General features: G+C 32.1%; 1 protein-coding gene across 1 annotated transcript; it reads right to left on the bottom strand.

Moving 5' to 3' along the window:
• Positions 1 to 7,260: 7,260 nt before the first annotated feature.
• On the bottom strand, positions 7,261 to 13,948 carry LOC126705784 (branched-chain amino acid aminotransferase 2, chloroplastic-like). The gene is made up of 9 exons (XM_050404984.1): positions 13,807 to 13,948; positions 13,445 to 13,622; positions 13,136 to 13,312; positions 12,898 to 13,029; positions 12,404 to 12,502; positions 11,061 to 11,177; positions 10,329 to 10,424; positions 7,624 to 7,736; positions 7,261 to 7,502 (listed from the first exon to the last, which is right to left on the bottom strand). Exons 1-9 carry the CDS (start codon positions 13,848 to 13,850, stop codon positions 7,388 to 7,390), a joined length of 1,071 nt encoding a protein of 356 aa, XP_050260941.1. The 5' UTR covers positions 13,851 to 13,948; the 3' UTR covers positions 7,261 to 7,387.
• Positions 13,949 to 18,440: the final 4,492 nt, after the last annotated feature.

Genomic DNA, 18,440 nt, shown 5'->3' on the forward strand with positions numbered 1-18,440 from the left:
TATTGCTACTCAGCAAGAGCACAAAAGAGTGCAAAGAAAAGTTTGTTTTATAAATGTTGTTTGCTTTCTAAATGCTTTTATTACTTTTCTTGTAAAAAATTTCAAAAAAGTTTCACAAAAAGACAGAGGCAAAAGAATTTCAAAAGAAGTTTTGACAGAAAATATTTGTTCCAAATATAATCCTTTTCCCAAAACCCAATTGCAGACTACCATGAGTAAAAGATTCTCTCAGAAAGACAAGGGTAAGGCACCAGCGGTGCAACCCAAAGGTACCCGAAAACCTTCAGTAAAAATCTCGGAAATGCATGAAGGCGTCTCGAAAAAGACAATATCCCTTCAGGATACACTGCTAACAGAGGCAATGTATTCATGTGGCGATAAAAGTGTAATTTTGCAAAAAGTAACTACAGTAATTTTATGTTTCAAGACGGAGAATTTACAGACCTTCCTTTTCATATTAAACTACTTCTTGATAATTTACAGGCAGCCTTTACCCTCAGACAGAAACCTTTATTCCAAATGACCCTTCAGGCTTTGGAATTACATCTTGTTAACACTGGTGCAGTTATTGAAGCACTTAGTTGTCAACTCCCTGGCAAGGAGGATGGAGATTCAAGCTCCACAATGACAGAATCACAGTCTCTAAAAAGCTATCTTATGGGAACAAGCTTTTCAAAGCTCCACCCTAAGATTCAGCAAAATACGAGACTTGCCATCACAGCTTTACTTCCTGAAATTCAACAGAAAATATTGACTCATAAAGCTCTAACAAGTTCTTATGACAAATGGATTCATCTTTTCACAGTATTAGTTTCTATAGCAATTATCAGGACAGAAGATATGACAGACGATACATGGCTATCTCATAAAGCTACATGGTATGAAAGTTTTGGAAACGCAGACAGAGTTTACGAAGGACTAGGAGACAGATACAATCCTTACCCGGGATTACTTATCAATACAGAGACAAAAGATCCAGTAATTTGTGATCCTTTTTGGCTATCTGAAATGCTAGAAGCTGGGTTTATCAGCAAATTAACCATAACTTCTGCAGATCAGATTAGTTTATTTCCTAATGTCATCCGAGAAGCAGCCATACAGATTGGAGGACTTAATTATATGAAATTACTAATCTGGAGTACTCTTCCAGCCTGGAATAATAGCTATTATATGGAAGTTCAACCAGCGCACATTTTAGTTCTTATCCATGATTGGGGTTGTATCCCTGAACATAATTGGTATACAGGAGATACTTATTTATCACTTGATGATCCAGGTACTCTGGCTCAAGAGTGGTCTAATTTCATGAGTAACAAGATTAATGATGTACAGAAAGAATTAGACAGAGAAGGCTTCCACTTATATGGCTACACTAACAGGATAGCTGTATATGGTCCAAGACCTTCAGCAAGAAAGCTCATTGGGCAAAGAAAGATTGTTAAGGATCCCAGATTAATGACAGCAAAGGACCGTGGTCCTATTTACCGTCTTATTTCATATTGTGCCCTATGTAATAGTTATGGAGTGTACCACGAGCATGATGAGGACAACTCTGATCTGCTAAATTATGATAACTACGCAGATACAGATTGATAAATAGAAGGCACAGACAGACAGAATACTCTTCCGACAGACAACAACGACTGATTACTATTCATTGACGACAGATCACTATTCATCGACGACAGATCACTATTCACTGGAGACAGATCACTATTCACCGACAGCTTCCACAGACTCATTACAGTCCAGAAAAATAAAGACAAATCCAGAAAGATATTTTGACAGAATATTATTCACATGCAGATAGACTATTCAAGATAGACTTTTGACTTTTACTGTTCAAGATTCCACCGACAGATTAACTTGAGTTCACTTCACTCAACTCAGGTTACTTTTGAAGACTTACCATGGTTCACTTTATCTATAAATAGACAGACTTCGAAGATAGAAGAAGGTCCAAAAATTTCAGGTCCAGATTTTAGGTCCAAAATAAGTATAAATCTCAAATTGAAATTAGTGAAAAGCGCGTGCGATGAGTCTAGTATTCATTTGAAAGTCTCGTGCGTTGCATAACTTTAGTCATGAATTTTCCTAATATAATATTTTTTTTAAGAGATAATAACTAAATGAGTTATTATTACACAATTTTAGAACTTGTTTCTATCTAAATGAATGATTATTATTATAGAAAATGCATAATTTTGTATATTTGTCCTTATATGTAATATTTCTAATTAAAATGATCAATAAAAACTTTTCTGATTATTATTTTTTATAATTCATTATCTATTAAATGAAGAGGCTAGGTGATTTGAATTGAAGCAGTTAAATCTTTTTTAATACTTACATAAACAAGCTTATCCTAAAATAATTAATTCCAAATTTAAGATTAAAAAATTAATTGTCTTTGTACCCCTAAAAGAAATTTCATTTTTAAGTCTTATGTTGTTATTTAAATCATTTGTTTTAGTGTTGATTTTATTCAAATGGTTAACACCCTAACTTATACATCTTGAGTATAGTCTCTAATTATATTGTGCTTTAACCTTTAAGAACACATATTTTAATATTATACATGAAAAAAATAATAAATTTAACAATTAAAACATTTTAAAAAAATTAAGCCAAAATCCCAATTCTTTAATGAAAAACAATCCAAATTTCCAAACTTTTTAAAAAATATGAGAAAGAAGTTAAGTAAAGGTAAACTTACATAGGAATTCAAAGCGATGGATCTAATTTAACCAAATATTATCTATGATCTAACAAGATATAGGAGGAATTCTAAATTGAATTTAATTAGACTTTCGAAGAAATACAGTCATGAAATAGTTCACAAGAACCTTATATATATATGATCTAAAAGGATACGGGAGGAATTCAGCATACTAAAAAATTAATATAAAAAAATAATTTTAAAATATAATAATATATAAATAATGATGAAGTCTTAACAATCAATAAGTAAAAGTAACTTGGAATCAAATTGCACTACAGCACATGAAATATATGTTTTGAACTAGATTTTTCTTAGTGATAGTCAATTGAAAAAATCAAAACATTTACAAAGTAAATACATAGAATAACCAAACCTAAAACACAAAATAGTTCAAAAGTTAAGAATTAAAAAAAAAAAAAAAAAAAAAAACTTACCTAAGAGAAACCAAGAACTTAAATGAGTGCCCCTTATTTTGCTTTTTTATAGTAGACTCCCTTTGACATAATATCCATACATGAATACATAGAATCAAATAACAATAAGTAAGATGAATTTATTTAACCAAAACTATCATATACAAATACATATGTGTAAGTTGCAACTTGGAAAAAAAAAAAAAAGGAAAAAAAACATTGGTTCCAAGAAGGATTCTATGGAAAGACCATTGATAAATACATAGAAGTTTTGAAATTTTGATAATAGATTTTTATTTAGAGTAGGTTTTAAATTTCTGAAACTTAGATAATAAAGTTTTAGCTAAATTAAATCTTATCCATTGATTCGAGGAAATATATCCTACCAATTAATAAAATAATTAATAAAATGTAAGATACAACTTGAGGGGAAAAAAGTGTGGGGGTGTTGTGTGAGATTATTCCAGGAATCATTTTAGAATTTATTTGTTTATTCTTAAGGAAGGAAGTTAAAAAAAAATTATAATAGATTTTTATTTAAATATGATTTAAATTTGTTAAAATTTAAATGATAAAGTTTTATGTAAATTAAACTATTGTTAATTTTATCCCTTAATTTGAGGAAATATATCCTAAAAATTAATTTAATAATTAATTTTATAATTAATGAGAGTGGTTGTTTGTTAGGAAAAAAATTGTTCTAGAGAGAGAGAGAGAGAGAGAGAGAGAGAGAGAGAATTATATAAATTTATGAACTCCTATGAATCTATACAACATGTATATCCTTCCAATACAAATACATATGTGTAAGTTGCAACTCAAAAATCCCCCTTAAAAAAAAATGTTGCAACTCATAAAAAAAAAAAAAGTGGGGTGCAAGAGAGATTCCATGGAAAGATCATTGGTGAATATATATAAGTTTTGAAATTTTGATAATAGATTTTTAGTTGGAGTAAGATTTAAAATTTTGAAACTTAGATGCATGTTGCATGTTTCGTTAAAACACTAATTGTTATTTTATCTAAAGAAATTGAGAAGAACAAATAAGTTGTTGTCTCTATTAATTGAAACTTAGATGCATGTTTCATGTTTTTTTAAAACACTTATTGTTATTTTATTGAAAGAAATTGATAAAAATTATTTGTTGTCTCTATTAATTGAAATTTAGATGTATGTTGTATATTTTGTTAAAACACTTATTGTTACTTTATTTAAATAAATTGATAAGAACAAATAAGTTATTGTCTTTGTCAACTAAAACTCAGATGCATGTTTCATGTTTTGTGAAAACATTTATTGTTATTTTATTTAAAATGCATGTTGAATGTTTTGTTAAAAAACTTATTGTTACTTTATCTAAAGAAACTGATAAGAACAAATAAGTTGTCTCTATTAATTGAAATTTAGACGTATGTTGCATGTTTTGTTAAAACACTCACTGTTACTTTATTTAAATAAATTGATAAGACCAAATAAGTTATTGTCTTTGTCAACTGAAACTTAGATGCATGTTTCATGTTTTATTAAAACATTTATTGTTATTTTATTTAAAATGCATGTTGCATGTTTTGTTAAAAAACTTATTGTTATTTTATCTAAAGAAATTGATAAGAGTAAATAAGTTGTTGTCTTTATCAACTAAAACTGCATGTTGTATGTTTTGTTAAAATACTTATTATTATTTTATCTAAAAATTGATAAGAACTAATAAGTTTTTGTCTTTATCCAAAAAATTTTTTTTATCCAAAATATTGCTGTGATTTGGTGAAGCCACTTTTTTTATGATCTTGATGTCCCATATGGATTAAGTGTAAGTTTAACCATGTGTTTAAAAGATCCTAGGTACCTTCCCTTTGTAAGCTAGTTTTCAAAGGTGAGGTCTACTCATGAGATTTTAACATTTGGTATTAGAGCCAACTATCATGTCGAGTAATCAGATGTAGCTCATTGATATGAGATCAAATGGGTTGCGAATTGTGGTCGGATCTCGAAGGGGGTGGCCTAGAGACTAGATTAAAATAACTAATAGCTAGGTGAGTAAAGCCGCCGAAAAGAGAAAGGACTACCATCGGATTAGTGTCTTTGGAGTAAACAGTCGTGGACATTAGTTGTGGAGCAAGGTGGTATGTTATGATCCTAATATCCTTCATGGATTAAGTGTAAGCTTAACCATGTGTTTAAAAACTCTTGGGCATCCTTCTCCTTGCAAGCCGGTTTTTAAGGATGAGTTCTATTTATGGATTTCTAATATTTGGTATCAGAGCCAATCACCATTTCGAGTAATCAGATGTAGCTCATTGAGTTTAGAATCAAATGAGTTGCAGTTTTATGGTCGAATCTCGGAGGGGGCAACTTAGAGGCTAGATTAAAATAACTGAATGTTAGGTGAGTAAAGCCACGAAAAAGAGAAAGGGCTATCATTGGGTTAGTGTTGCTAGAGTAAGCCATCGTGGACGTTGGTTGCGGAGTGTGGTGGTATGTTATGATTCTAATGTCCCATATGGATTAAGTGTAAGCTTAACCATGTGTTTAAAAGTTCTTGGACACCCTTTCCCTTGCAAGCCGATTTTTAAGGGTGAGTTCTACTCATGAATTTCTAACATTTGGTATCAGAGCCAACCACCATGTTAAGTAATCAGATGTAGCTCATTGAGTATGAGATCAAATGAGTTGCGAATGAGTTGTGGTTTTGTGGTCGGATCTTGAAGGGGGCAATCTAAAGGCTAGATTAAAATAATTGATAGGTGAGTGGAGCTGTCAAAAAGAGAAAGGTCTACCATCGAGTTAGTGTTGCTAGAGTGAGTTGTGGACGTCGGTTGTGGAGCATAGTGGCATGTTATGATCCTGATGTCCCATATGGATTAATTATAAGCTAACTATGTGTTTAAAAGCTCTTGAGCACCCTCTCCTTGCAAGTCAGTTTTCAAGAGTTAGTTTTACTCATGGGTTTCTAATAGACTTAGTGCAACCACAATTTAGAAAAAATTGCTGCAATTTAGTGAAGTCACTTGTTGGAACCATAACTTTTAAGCCCAACTTTTATTATATAGTATATGATAAATTGGATGTGTTGAGTTCAAGTTGTAACTTTAAACTGTGTTAATACCATCTACTATTTTTTAATTAGATGCAAATTTGAAAGAATCTACTATTAAATTATATTTTCTTTGTATATTCTCCATAATTGCAAAATTTTAAGTGATTAAAGATTAATAGTCATGTCATTAATAAATTGTTTAAAATCAAGTTTTTATGTTTAAAATAATACATAAAATATGAGTTTATGGATTAAAAGGTAAATAATATCTCATTGACGTGAAAATTGGCATGCTTGTTAAGAATACATGGGACATATAATCCAACGGTAAGATTTTTAAAATATGATTTAAATAACAAGTTAGTGGGTGATGTAATATCATTTAGAGTTACACCATGTGTCACTTGAATCCAACCCATATTAGATAATTCAATTTTAATTCATTAAAAATTCTGATTTTTTTTTTTTTTTTTTTTTTTGAGAAGAAAATCGTATCAGTTTATTAATTCATAGAAAGAAGATTTAAGACATAGCAGTCATGGAGGAATAGACACCATCCATACAAAAATAGGAAAATAATGCCTAAGAATTATCTAACTTTTTAATAACATAAACATTAGATTATTTGGTTCCACATCTGAGAATTAGCAGAGTCTGAAAACTCCCACATTTTCTCATTCAAATTATTATCAAATAGATATTTTTGCTACTAGAATTAATGCACCAACAAAATCCTTGTATCTTCCCCCAAAGAATTGGATAAGGAATATTCTTGATAAAATTACTGTTTTATAGGAGAAATTATTAGGTTCATCAGGATGACTGCTGACGTGGTCCTCCCAACTAATGAGACAATGTCATTTATGCAAATGTGTGAATGAGCATCTTAATCAGTACAATGAATAAAAAATAAAAATTACTAGGCGATGTTACATTTGCATAAATAATGATATTTTGTTGGTTGGGAGGTCAGAAAGGACCACGTCAGCAGTCTTCTTAGTGGACCTAATAATTTCTCGTTTTATAGCGAGAAAAATGGGGTAACGTATGTGTTAATATAAATATTGAAAAAAAAAAAGGGATAAAAATGCCGAACCAACAGGAACTCATAACCTCCTAAAATTCAATAATATATTTTTTTGAATCGAAAAATTCAATATTATAAAGAGCTAAGTCTCCACCATCATTATTAAATTTTATATAAGGATTACATGCTCAATCGATCTCGACCGTCCATCCCATATTATCCTCAATACGACCAGTTTGAATTCCTGTTAGCATTGCACACAATTTCTGGGATACTGCTTCCACTCCTGTTTTATATTCAACCCTGCATTTCGATAATCAAGTAGCAATGTTAACAGTGCCATGAACTAAAATGTTGTAAATAAAATCACCATCCAAATCTAAGATTTCACTAGAAAAACAAATACGTAGCCATTCATGTCTACCTTATACCCTGGTAAGTTACACTACCAACAGGGTTAACAACCACTGCAGTTCCTGTGCAGAAAACTTCATCGGCATCCATCAACTCCTCTACTGGAATAACACGTTCCTCCACCTGATACAATGGACCATTAATAGTGTCAATGTAGTATAATATTGACATTCATATGCATGGTAATTAGTCTCCATTTTTTGTAATTTTTGTGCTTCATATTGACATTCAAATGCTTGGTAATTTTTTTTTTTTTGAGAAGGATATGCTTGGTAATTAAAGTATGGGCACAATCAGATATATCAAATTTTTATTTTTATTTTGTATTTTTTTATCATATTAGTCCTAAGAAATTAAAAGGGAAAATTCTACTAAATTACCTTGAGGTAATTTGGGCTAATATCAATTAGGTCCAAAACTTTTCAAAAATGACCAACTTGATCCTTAAAAGACAAATTTGTCCATGACTCCGTTAGCACATTTACTTTAGCCCAAACGCTTCTCTTCTCTTCATTCTAGACCCAAAGCCTTCTTCTCCCTCTCTCTCTCAAACCTCAGACTCTTTTTTTTTTTTTTTTCCCTCTCTCTCTCTCTCTCTCAACCATAGCGACTCCCTCTCTCTCACTCACACCCATGGGCAGCTGAAGACTCTCTTTCATGGCCAAAACCCATGATTTTCCACTACCATCTTCCACTCTCTCTTCAAATTAGTGCCATGGAGACATTTGGCTAGGGATTTTCGAGCTTCGCATCACCACTGCTGCTATTGTTCCTTGCCAACAGCTCTAATCTGATGCCAAACGTGTTTGGGTCTTTGTTTTTGGGTTTGGTTCTTTGTTTCCAGGTTTGGGTCTTTGCTTGTGTTTGGGTTTGTGTGCCAAACGTCAAGGGAACACTTGGCAAAGACTCACGAGCTCCGACACCACCACTGGTGGCTGCCGATCTCTATCCTCTTTCATTGTTCTATTTTTTTGTTTTTATTTTATTTATTTCTCTTTTGGTTTGGTTCTTTGTTGGTTTGGGTCTTGGTCACTTTAGGGATTGGATTTTCTTATGTGATATAAGGATTTGGTGATTTTTTATTTGGGTTTGAAAGGGGGTTTGGGTATGGTCATTTGCAAATTTGTGGGTATTTTTTGATTTAGGGTTTGTCTCAAAATGACTCTAATATGGTAATTTTGTTCGTGTATGCATATGAATCTGTGTATGATTAGTAATTTGGGATGATTTTTGGGGGTTTCAAGTTTTAGAATTTATATGGCTATATGTGTATCAGTGTATGTTTGTGGTCTGTGACATGGTGCAGTTGTGTAGTATGATTTTTGCAAATATCCATGCTCATGTTAGTGTAATCACAGTGAATTGAAATTAAAGATCTTAGCATGTAATAACAATTTACTATGGAAGAGAAAATATGAGAGAAGAGAATGAAGAGGGGAGGGGTCTGAGATGAGTAAGAGAAGAGTGAATAGAATGTGAGAATAAAGTAACTATGCTAAACAGACTCAAGGATAAAATTTTCTATTAAGGACCAAATTGGTTGTTTTTTAAAAGTCTTGGATCTAGTTAGTATTAGCCCAAACCTCAAGGTAGTTTAGTGAAATTTACCCAAATTAATATTTGCTCCTATGGTACATTTTGCATGGGAAATTAAATTTTGAGCAACTACTTGTCTTTTGTCTTAACTGTTCATACATTATGCTTCATTTTTTCCTTTTCCTTCTTGGGGGGTTTTGTTTTGAGTTATTTGCATTTGGATGAGAGTTTAATTATTGCTAATTCAACGGAATAAAAATTACAACAAAGGAAAGTAACAAGGCCCTGACTCTTAGTTATAACATGAGCATCTATGTTAGTTTTTAACATGGTTCATGCAGCATATGTTGCTTTTGAGAACATTGTAGCCAAGGGAGGAGTTAGAGTTTTTTGTTTGAGGGGGCCAAATTGTGGTACTAATATATCAAATAAGAATTAAGACAAACCATCACACACATGTAAACACACATATATAACCTTAAGATATTAATAATACTAAAGCAGGTCATAATTTATAAATATATATTGTATACAAAATTAAATATCAACTTTGACATATGTTTATCCAAGAGATAATTTTTAGGAGAATTTATCATCTTTGAAATTCCAATGAGTATATAAAATGTGTTTAGTTTGATATTAGACATGTACAAGAAAAGAAATTGAGTAAAGAAAAACTAAATTTTCATTATAACTATTAGATCGATTGACAAATTCTATTGTTTTTAAAGAGCATTATTCACTAGCTCAAATATTTGGGGGGGGGGGGGGGGGGGGAGGGGGGGGGGGACTCCTATATTTTTAGCTAAATCTTTAAAGTTTTGAATAATTATACATATAATTAAAGAAATTTTTAAAATTTTGGGGAGGGGGGAGGGCACTAATAGTAGCTAATTAATCCCAGCATAATTTTCCCCCGCGGAATGGCATGTTCTCCCCAATTGGAATATCATATCATAAAATATAATATAACACTTTAGAATTGTGAGTTTAGTGGATTGTTTTATCAATGGTTTTGGATCATAATCCGCTTTTGACTCTGTGCCAATGATTCCTCTATTATTGTTGATTAGTGAACAAAATAAGGATTAGTCAAACCAAGACACCCAAATATTGGCTAGAACTGATAAACCATGAATAGTTCAAATTCAAATCATATTATAGAAGAAGAGTTATCACCTGGAAGCCAAAATCAAGGGCAATGTCAATGATACTCTTTCTCGTAACTCCGGGCAAAATAGTTCCAAGTGTAGCTGGAGTTGAAATAATTTTATCCTACAACATATGGACAATGTAAATAGAAATGATGCCTACAGAAATAGGATGATAAGAGTGTTGAGAAGACTAGTCTTTGAGTAAATAAATACTAAGCTCGCTTTTAATATCGTCTTATTAATTATCTACCATTAACAACATTTTACTTTGTGAAAAATTTCATGAAAATTTATTTTACTCTAGAATTATTGACAACTAATAGACCACATTATAATATGGACAAGGTTTGGCAAACTTTGTCCTTATGGCATTTTACTTTGTTGATGGAATGCACATACTAATGTCTCAAGTTGGGTGAAACTGGCTACTAAAGTATTCAATATGCTTATTTCGTTATGAGTAGCATCTAATCCTATCCATTTTTTGTATTTATAATACATAAACATCTCTCTCTTTCTTCTTGAAGATACTCGCATATAAAAATAAAAAATAAAAAAAAATTCTGATTTGCATTACTTCTTTTAGCAACTTGGTACTTCTACTTTTTACGAAATTCTCAAATTCATCTTATGCCAGCAATAAAAAGACATATTTTTACTCATTGAAGATAAAAAAAGAAAGCTTTAATTGATGCTTATGGAAGTAAAATTGATTTAAATAATTAGTATTGCCCGTGACAACAACCATTGTTAATACCTTCACAATGAAAATGTTACAAGCCGAAACCTCCTCAATATTTTGTCCAGTCTTTGCATCCAGGAATAAGACATCGGAGAATCCTTTGCTCTTTGCTTGAGTGAGTGCTTGGAGAACCTATATGTGAAAGAAACGAAAAACTGGTTCCTCTGTATTATAAGCTCATGTGAAGAAGAAAGAACACACAAATAAATTATTGCAATTGTGTCATCATACACAAAAGATGATGAGCTTTTAGGTGAACTTGAGCAAGTGTGAGAACTCTAGCTTGAAAGAAATGAAAATATATGTGAGAAATTATATTGGAAAGCACTTATGAATTACAATCTAGGAGTGCTCGATTTATAGAGCTTTATAAAATTAATCTTTTAGCTTTGGATTCCCAAGCTGGTCATAAAATATCTGCAACAAACGACATCGTGTAGCTTTGAACATTAAAAGGAGTGAGTGTTAAACGATGTCGTCTATTGACACATCTTAAGTCACTTAATCAAACAAAGCTGTTTATTCCTTCTTCAGTGTTTAGTTAAAACTTCATCGTTTGATTGCTGCTTTGGCATATGACCGTTAGATTGCAAACTTCCTCTTTGAAAAGAACTTTTGAAAAACTATTAAATGTTACTATTTCTTAATATCACATAGGACAGTAATAAATTCTCATTTATATCAAACTCTTTATGATCTTTAAGGTTGTTTCCAATGCTTAGCCGGTAAGTACCAAAAGAAAACTTTTTACTGTACTTTGAAAAGTATTACACCAACTAATAATATTTTATTGTATAAATAATTAAAAAATCTCACCACTAGATTATATGTTCTCTATGATCTTGTATATATAAAAAAAATGTTCTCTATGATCTTAATATTTACGTCAAATTTCACACTGATTAGACTTTATTTAGAATTTGATCCATAAACTCATATTTGATGTATAGTTCTAAACTACAAAAACTTGAACTTTTAATATCTAGTTGATGACATGGTTATTTATTTTTGATCGTTTTGATTTTCAAGCATAAAAAATAAAATGAAAATAATGGAATATAACGGTGGATTTGACAAAATTCACATTCAATAATAAAAAAAAAGAAAAAAGAATAGGGTAATATTAAAGTTACATAAGGTATAACTTTTTTTTAGAGATAATTACAACATGCTGTTAACCCCGCAGCTCAAATCTTTTCTCCCCTAAATCCCTAAGTACTTTGTACATGGGGAGGTGCCAATTCAGGTATAACTTGAATACACACAATTCTCTTGGCAATATAAATAACAATTCTAACACAATGAAATCTAGTGGATGCCTATGGGTACCTCAAGATAGAACAAAATGAGTAGCTCACCGGTGAATAGTTGGCGATCGTCTTGACACCTCCAGCTCCACCAGGGGTTGCTCGATGAAGTTTGTCCTCAACAATCAAGTTTATAGGCGTGCCAATGCCCTATTTATATATATATATTTATACAGACGAAGTACGTGTGAAGAAAATCTCAACTATTATAGATCTATATGTTTAGCAAAAAAAATTCAATTAAGTGAAGCTCATTGAAATGTGTACTTTATTCATGACAATTTTAAACTCTCTAAATTTATGTGTAGGTAAAAGGACTAGCTATTTTGCTAGGCATATCAGTATGGCGTAACATGAGTTACTCAATAATACTGCTTTGAGAATCAAGAATGCACAAATAAAGGACCTTCCAAGTTCCATTAGTATAACCCATTTCTTCCCATGACTACTTTATTCTCCATTGTAACTGCTAGAGCCATCCCTACAAGAATTTCCTGCAGTCACTATTTCTAGGATCAAAGCTTTTCTCAGATAGCACAACCCACCTTATAATAATTGCCAACCGGAGAAGTGTACACTAGGAATGTATATTCTGGTGCCGGCGCCACTCCCAGAATCGATCCACTTCCCATGAGCAAAGGCCTAATATATAGTGACCCTTTTCCTGGAGGTGGCACCTATATATATATGTTTGAATTCAAAACAAGAACATTGGTTCATTCAAAAAGACAGTACTAAATGGAACTCAAGGGGATATTGAAGGAAGTGGGGATGAATTAATACCCAACGCTTGTTGGCAAGGACTGTTTGCTTTACAGCATCAATAAATTGCTCGACAGAAGGTGATGTCATGCACATTCTTTCTGCACCCATCTTCATGCGCATAGCATTCTGCTCTGGCCTGAAGAGCACGATATGACCATCTTCTCTCCTGTATGCCTTAAGGCCTTCAAACAATCCCTAAACACACAACCATGCATGCATTTGTCAGTTGGATAAAGTTTTTCACGTCTGATTAATAAACAAAAAGAGTTGTAGTTCAAGTTTATTATGCTTCAATTCTCTCATGTAAAAGTTGCATTTGCTACTGACCTGTCCATAATTTAAGATTGCGGCAGCTGGGCTAAGCTCAATTTTCCCATAAGGAATGAGATTTCCTTGTGAAAATTCTTCTCCTTGAAAGCATTTCATCTCAAACATGTAATCCGTTGGAGTTAAGCTAAATCCAAGTTCATCCCAGTTGACATCAGCGTACTTTTCACCATAATTACTGCATTTAATTACAAAAACAATATGCGAAATAAAGACTACGGAAAAATAAGTTGCTAATAGGTTTGTGCCATACATGGAAGTAACTATTGTTCTTTTGAAAGCAATTCCAGGCAAAGAAAACTTTCAAATGAATAGTATTCCCAACTTTCTTAACAAAGGCATTCATGAATCATTCCCATTACCTGTGGATAGTAGCTTCTTGCACTGAGGGTGCCGGTGGAGCCATGATGCAAAGATGGATTAGCTAGGGCCGTACCTAGGTGTAATTAAGGAAACAGTCAGGCAGTAATGTCAATATAAGACCTTCTCTATTTCGAATCTGCCCTGCAACTACAAGTTAAAAAAGTTGTAACCTCATGTGGAAAGTAAGTACTAGTATATAGTTGAGGCTCGTCATGTGCGCTTTTGTTAATCAATGGATGCAGCCAAAACGGGACCAGAGGAAGCACGTTGCAAGTAGAGAATCTGGTGATTTCTTTCTTTGATTCATTCATTAAAAAAAAAAAAAAAATTGATAGTTGCAATAGGAACGAGGAATTTGAATTGTAGTTAAAAAACAGTGAGAGATAAAGGACAAACCTACTGTGGAATCAAATCTCAAAGGTTGATTCCTCTTGCCGGTGCAAACGCTTCATCTAAAGATGTGAAGACAAAAACACAGTCTGAAAGTGACTTATAGGCATGGGGAACTGTTAATAATAATAGTGACAAAATTATGGAAGCGGCATGCATGCTGCTGCTTATATTTTTGTTTTTATGCAGTATGCACACTATGCATAGTAAATGACAATAATGATTATAATATGAGTAAATTATTATTTTGGTCTTTATCATTTTAAATGTGTCAATTTAGTTTTTAACCTTTTAGTATTACGTCAAAATAGTTTATTATGTTAAGTGATGGATAAAAAATGTTAACTTATTGAGGTATTTATTAGCTAGTGTGGCTAATTTTCTAAGGAATTCTTGAACCACATTAGACCCATTAGTTTCTTAAATGCACAAGCTACTATTGTGCTAGTGGAAAAGTTTTTTTGGCAACATTGGTGGTTTTATTGGTGATATGGTTTGTTTTGACCTAGCGTCGTCACATGAGAGAGAGAGAGAGAGAGAGAGAGAGAGAGAGAGAGAGAGAGAGAGAGAGAGAGAGAGAGAGAGAGAGAGAGAGAGAGAGAGAGAGAGAGAGAGAGAGAGAGAGAGAGAGAGAGAGAGAGAGATCCCCCTTAACAAGTGTTTAGAACTTTTTAAGATCTTAACTATTTCCCCAGCTGCATGTAATCCACCTAACTATCTCATACATAAATCAAGTGATTACAATAAGGAATTCCTTAAAGATAGCTCCAAGATGTTAGTAAGAAGTTTCAAACCCAAGACCTCTTGAATTTCCTAGGCCAATAAGGTTTTATCCTATGAATATTTTATATTTTTTACTTATATATATATATATGTTTGATCCAACTAGTTGAGATTTTGGTTATTTACTGATTTTCAAGCTTCTCTTCCCCCTCTCCCGCCACCTTTCTTCTCTATTTCAATTTTTTAAGAGTATCAAGTAATTGGGGCTCTCATTGAAATGGTGTGTTTGAGAAGATTTTTAGGGTTTAATTAAAAAAAAATATTAACCACTAAAGGTCTCTTAAAAGATTTGAACATGTGAACTTTCTGGCCGTTGTGATTTTTCAGGAGGTTTCTTTGTATTTATTAAACTATTTGGAGAGTAGCTATTGATATAATTATTAGCTTTTGAATTGTTTCTTAGAGATTAATCAAAAGAATTTGTGCTGATTTTTTTTTTAAATTTTTTTATTGTTATGAAGTCAATTTTTTGGTGAACAATTTCTAATCTTAAAAAGGCCTTGCAAATTTGTTAGGTGAAGCTTTATGAGTTTGTGATCATTGTATCTTACCGGCTTTAAATGGTTAGATTTAAGGCATGACAATTTGTTAGGAAAAAAAGTAAACGACAAAAAAAGAAAAGAAAAAAGTCTTCAAAATCTCAATTGCAAATTGCACCTTGGGTGTCTAGGGATTTTATTTATTTATTATTTTATTATTTTTTAAAGATTTACTTCTTAAAGTTTCAACAATTTGGTCCATGGTTTTTTAAACCCGGACCGGATCGGCTAGTCTGACCGAGTTAACTGTGAACCCGTCATGAAACCAGTTTTTTTATATGCAAGAACCGGGCTTTTAATAGATTTGAGAAAACCGTGTAAATCGGGGTTCAACTTGAAAAACTGGTCGAACTATAGGCCGGTTCAACCGGATCAATTGGTTGTATTTAATTCGTAATATCATGAAAATTTATTTGAAAGTTTGGTTCATTTTTAAAGATATTTTAGTCAATTTTGCTAATATTTACAAATTTAATAACTTTATTTTATTTTAATTAATTACTAAATTAATTATAACATCATCTCGGTTTAACCTCAATTGAAACTCAGTCCAACCTTAAAAATCTTGAACCTCTCCATTTACCAGTTCATTAAACGGCAGGTTTGAAAACCATGGTTTGGTCCACTATTCTAAGGTAAGATAGTGTTTGCAGCTACTCCCTTTTATATGCATTCATTAATGAGTTGTCCGTTAAATTCCAAATACGCCTAACATCTTTATAGGTTATCCAATAAAAACATCGTCTACAAATATAAGTCGAATCAATTATTAATTAACAAAAAAAAAAAAAAAAACAATTCTACCATTTAGCCAAAATAATGAAAACAAAATCTCTCTCTCTCTCTCTCTCTCTCTCTCACAGAACACCATTATCAAAATTGAGAAATAGATTTTAGGTTTCCTTCACCATGTATCACAATACCCAAGATAAAGAAAAATTCAATTTATTTAACGCATACTAAATTTCCATCTCCTTTTGTTAAAGTTTATGTACTTATGATATATTTGATTCTTAATATGAAATTAATATCAGTGAGTATTGACTCATCAAATTATATGTTTAATTCGTCCATGCTTGGATAAAGTTGAGGTTATTGTGTGATTGTATTACTAAGTGAAGTTGCACCATTGACATTGTAGATCTATTTTTCTATACTTAATTTTTTTTTCCTAATCATATAATAAATAATATTTCTTTGATTTGAAAATAATTTTAAATTACTAAGATCTAATAGAAAATGTCAATATAGATATTAAAAAAAGGGAATGTGGGGCCCGAGGACCGAGGAAAGGATCGTTGAGCTGTTAGTATGATTATTGAGGCATCATAAGTCCGAAGAGGGAATCCACCTGAGGAGAGGAGTAGAAGAGACAAAATACTTTTGGGAGCTCCAATTCGGAAGGACATGGTGTGGAGAGAGAATCATAGGGGGTAGGGGAAGCTTCCAGTGAGAAGTAGCATACTGCCTCTGCATTAAATGGTTGGCAACAACTTTATCATCTACATTGATAAGGAAGTGATCTGAATAGTGGATTTCATAACTAAGCAACTCATTCTACCACCTTCATTAGAAGCTTAAGGGGGTAGGTGTCATGATGAGAATTTGGTTAGGTGGAGGTGAGGGGTCAATATTTGAAGTGTTAAGAAGTATATAAGGGAAGGGAACTTCCAAATAAAAAAGGGGGGAAGATAATAGAGATCAAAAAGAGAGGAATTAGAACAAGAACATTGGGAGAAGAGTGTGAATAGTGTATCATTCTGTGTATCACTTGCCTCCTCAGGCAAGCTTGTAACAAGCCAAATTAATCCATAATTTGTGTTATGTAGTCTTTCTTCCCCTATTTTTGTCCTCGGGCTAAGCCCTCCTTTTTGTTCAACCCACTCTCTTACAAATATCTATTGATTTGGGCCTAGTTGAGCTGCACAATCCTCACCATTCTAGGTGGACTTGGGCTGTTTGATTTTTGTGTCCTTACAGGGAGAATATTGGAAAAATAGAAAAAAATTATTTGAATCTCAAATATTATACCTAAATACAAAAATTGTGGAACTTATAAGAACTCACCTAGCACGTTATCATATGACGTTTTCCTAAGGAGTGAATATTGCTAGAATTGGGTTTCAATTAATTGGACTTTTGGATTCATAAAACGGGTTGAATGTGACTTATTTAATATACCTAAAGGGCTTGTTAATATGTTGTGGTCAAATTCAATGTTGGGCCTTGGTACACCTTTTATTGGGCTTATGCCACAGTCTAATGTGAGGTAGAGTGTAGGGTTTTAAGCCTAATCCATGATGGGTGGATGTTCACTATATATATATATATATATATATATATATGATTTGGGTTCAAGTTACATCTGGTGTAACTCTAAGCAATATTACACCATCTAATAACTTGTTATAGAATTCATATTTTGAGAATCCCACCATTGAATTATACATGTTCTATTTGTTCTTAATATGCATTCCAATTTTCAGGCCAATCAGATGTAATTGACCATTCGATCCATAAACTCATATTTTATGCATTATTTTAAATTTCAAAAATTTGAATTTAAACAATTGATTGATGACATTGCCATTGATCTTTGATCATTTTTAAATTTTGCAAGCATGGAGAAAATACAAAGATAATGTAATCTAATGGTAGATTTGTCAAAATTCGCATCTAATTAAAAAATATTGATTGGTGTAATATTGCTTAAAGTTATACCAAGTGTAACTTGAACCCAACCCTATATATATGTATGTATGTATGTATGTATGTATGTTTGTTTAGACCCCTTAAAACCAGATAAGTTAAACCTAGTGAATTAGCCAAGTAGTTACTTAGGTAAATTATTCAAAACTAGGTTTAATTCATGAAATCATATTACCTAGTGTGGAAAAATAAAGAAGACAGTAATATGCTGA

The sequence above is a fragment of the Quercus robur genome, chromosome 11, assembly GCF_932294415.1.
Source record: "Quercus robur chromosome 11, dhQueRobu3.1, whole genome shotgun sequence".
Classification (NCBI taxonomy): domain Eukaryota; kingdom Viridiplantae; phylum Streptophyta; class Magnoliopsida; order Fagales; family Fagaceae; genus Quercus; species Quercus robur.

What these genes read in the sequence shown, in the direction of transcription:
- LOC126705784 (XM_050404984.1), bottom strand. Translation starts at nt 13,850, where the DNA reads ATGGCTCCACCGGCACCCTCAGTGCAAGAAGCTACTATCCACAG. An exon ending in CAATCTTAAATTATGGACAG is followed by an intron (nt 13,313 to 13,444) that starts GTCAGTAGCAAA and finishes TTGTGTGTTTAG; the next exon opens with GGATTGTTTGAAGGCCTTAA. An exon ending in TCCTTGCCAACAAGCGTTGG is followed by an intron (nt 13,030 to 13,135) that starts GTATTAATTCAT and finishes ATATATATATAG; the next exon opens with GTGCCACCTCCAGGAAAAGG.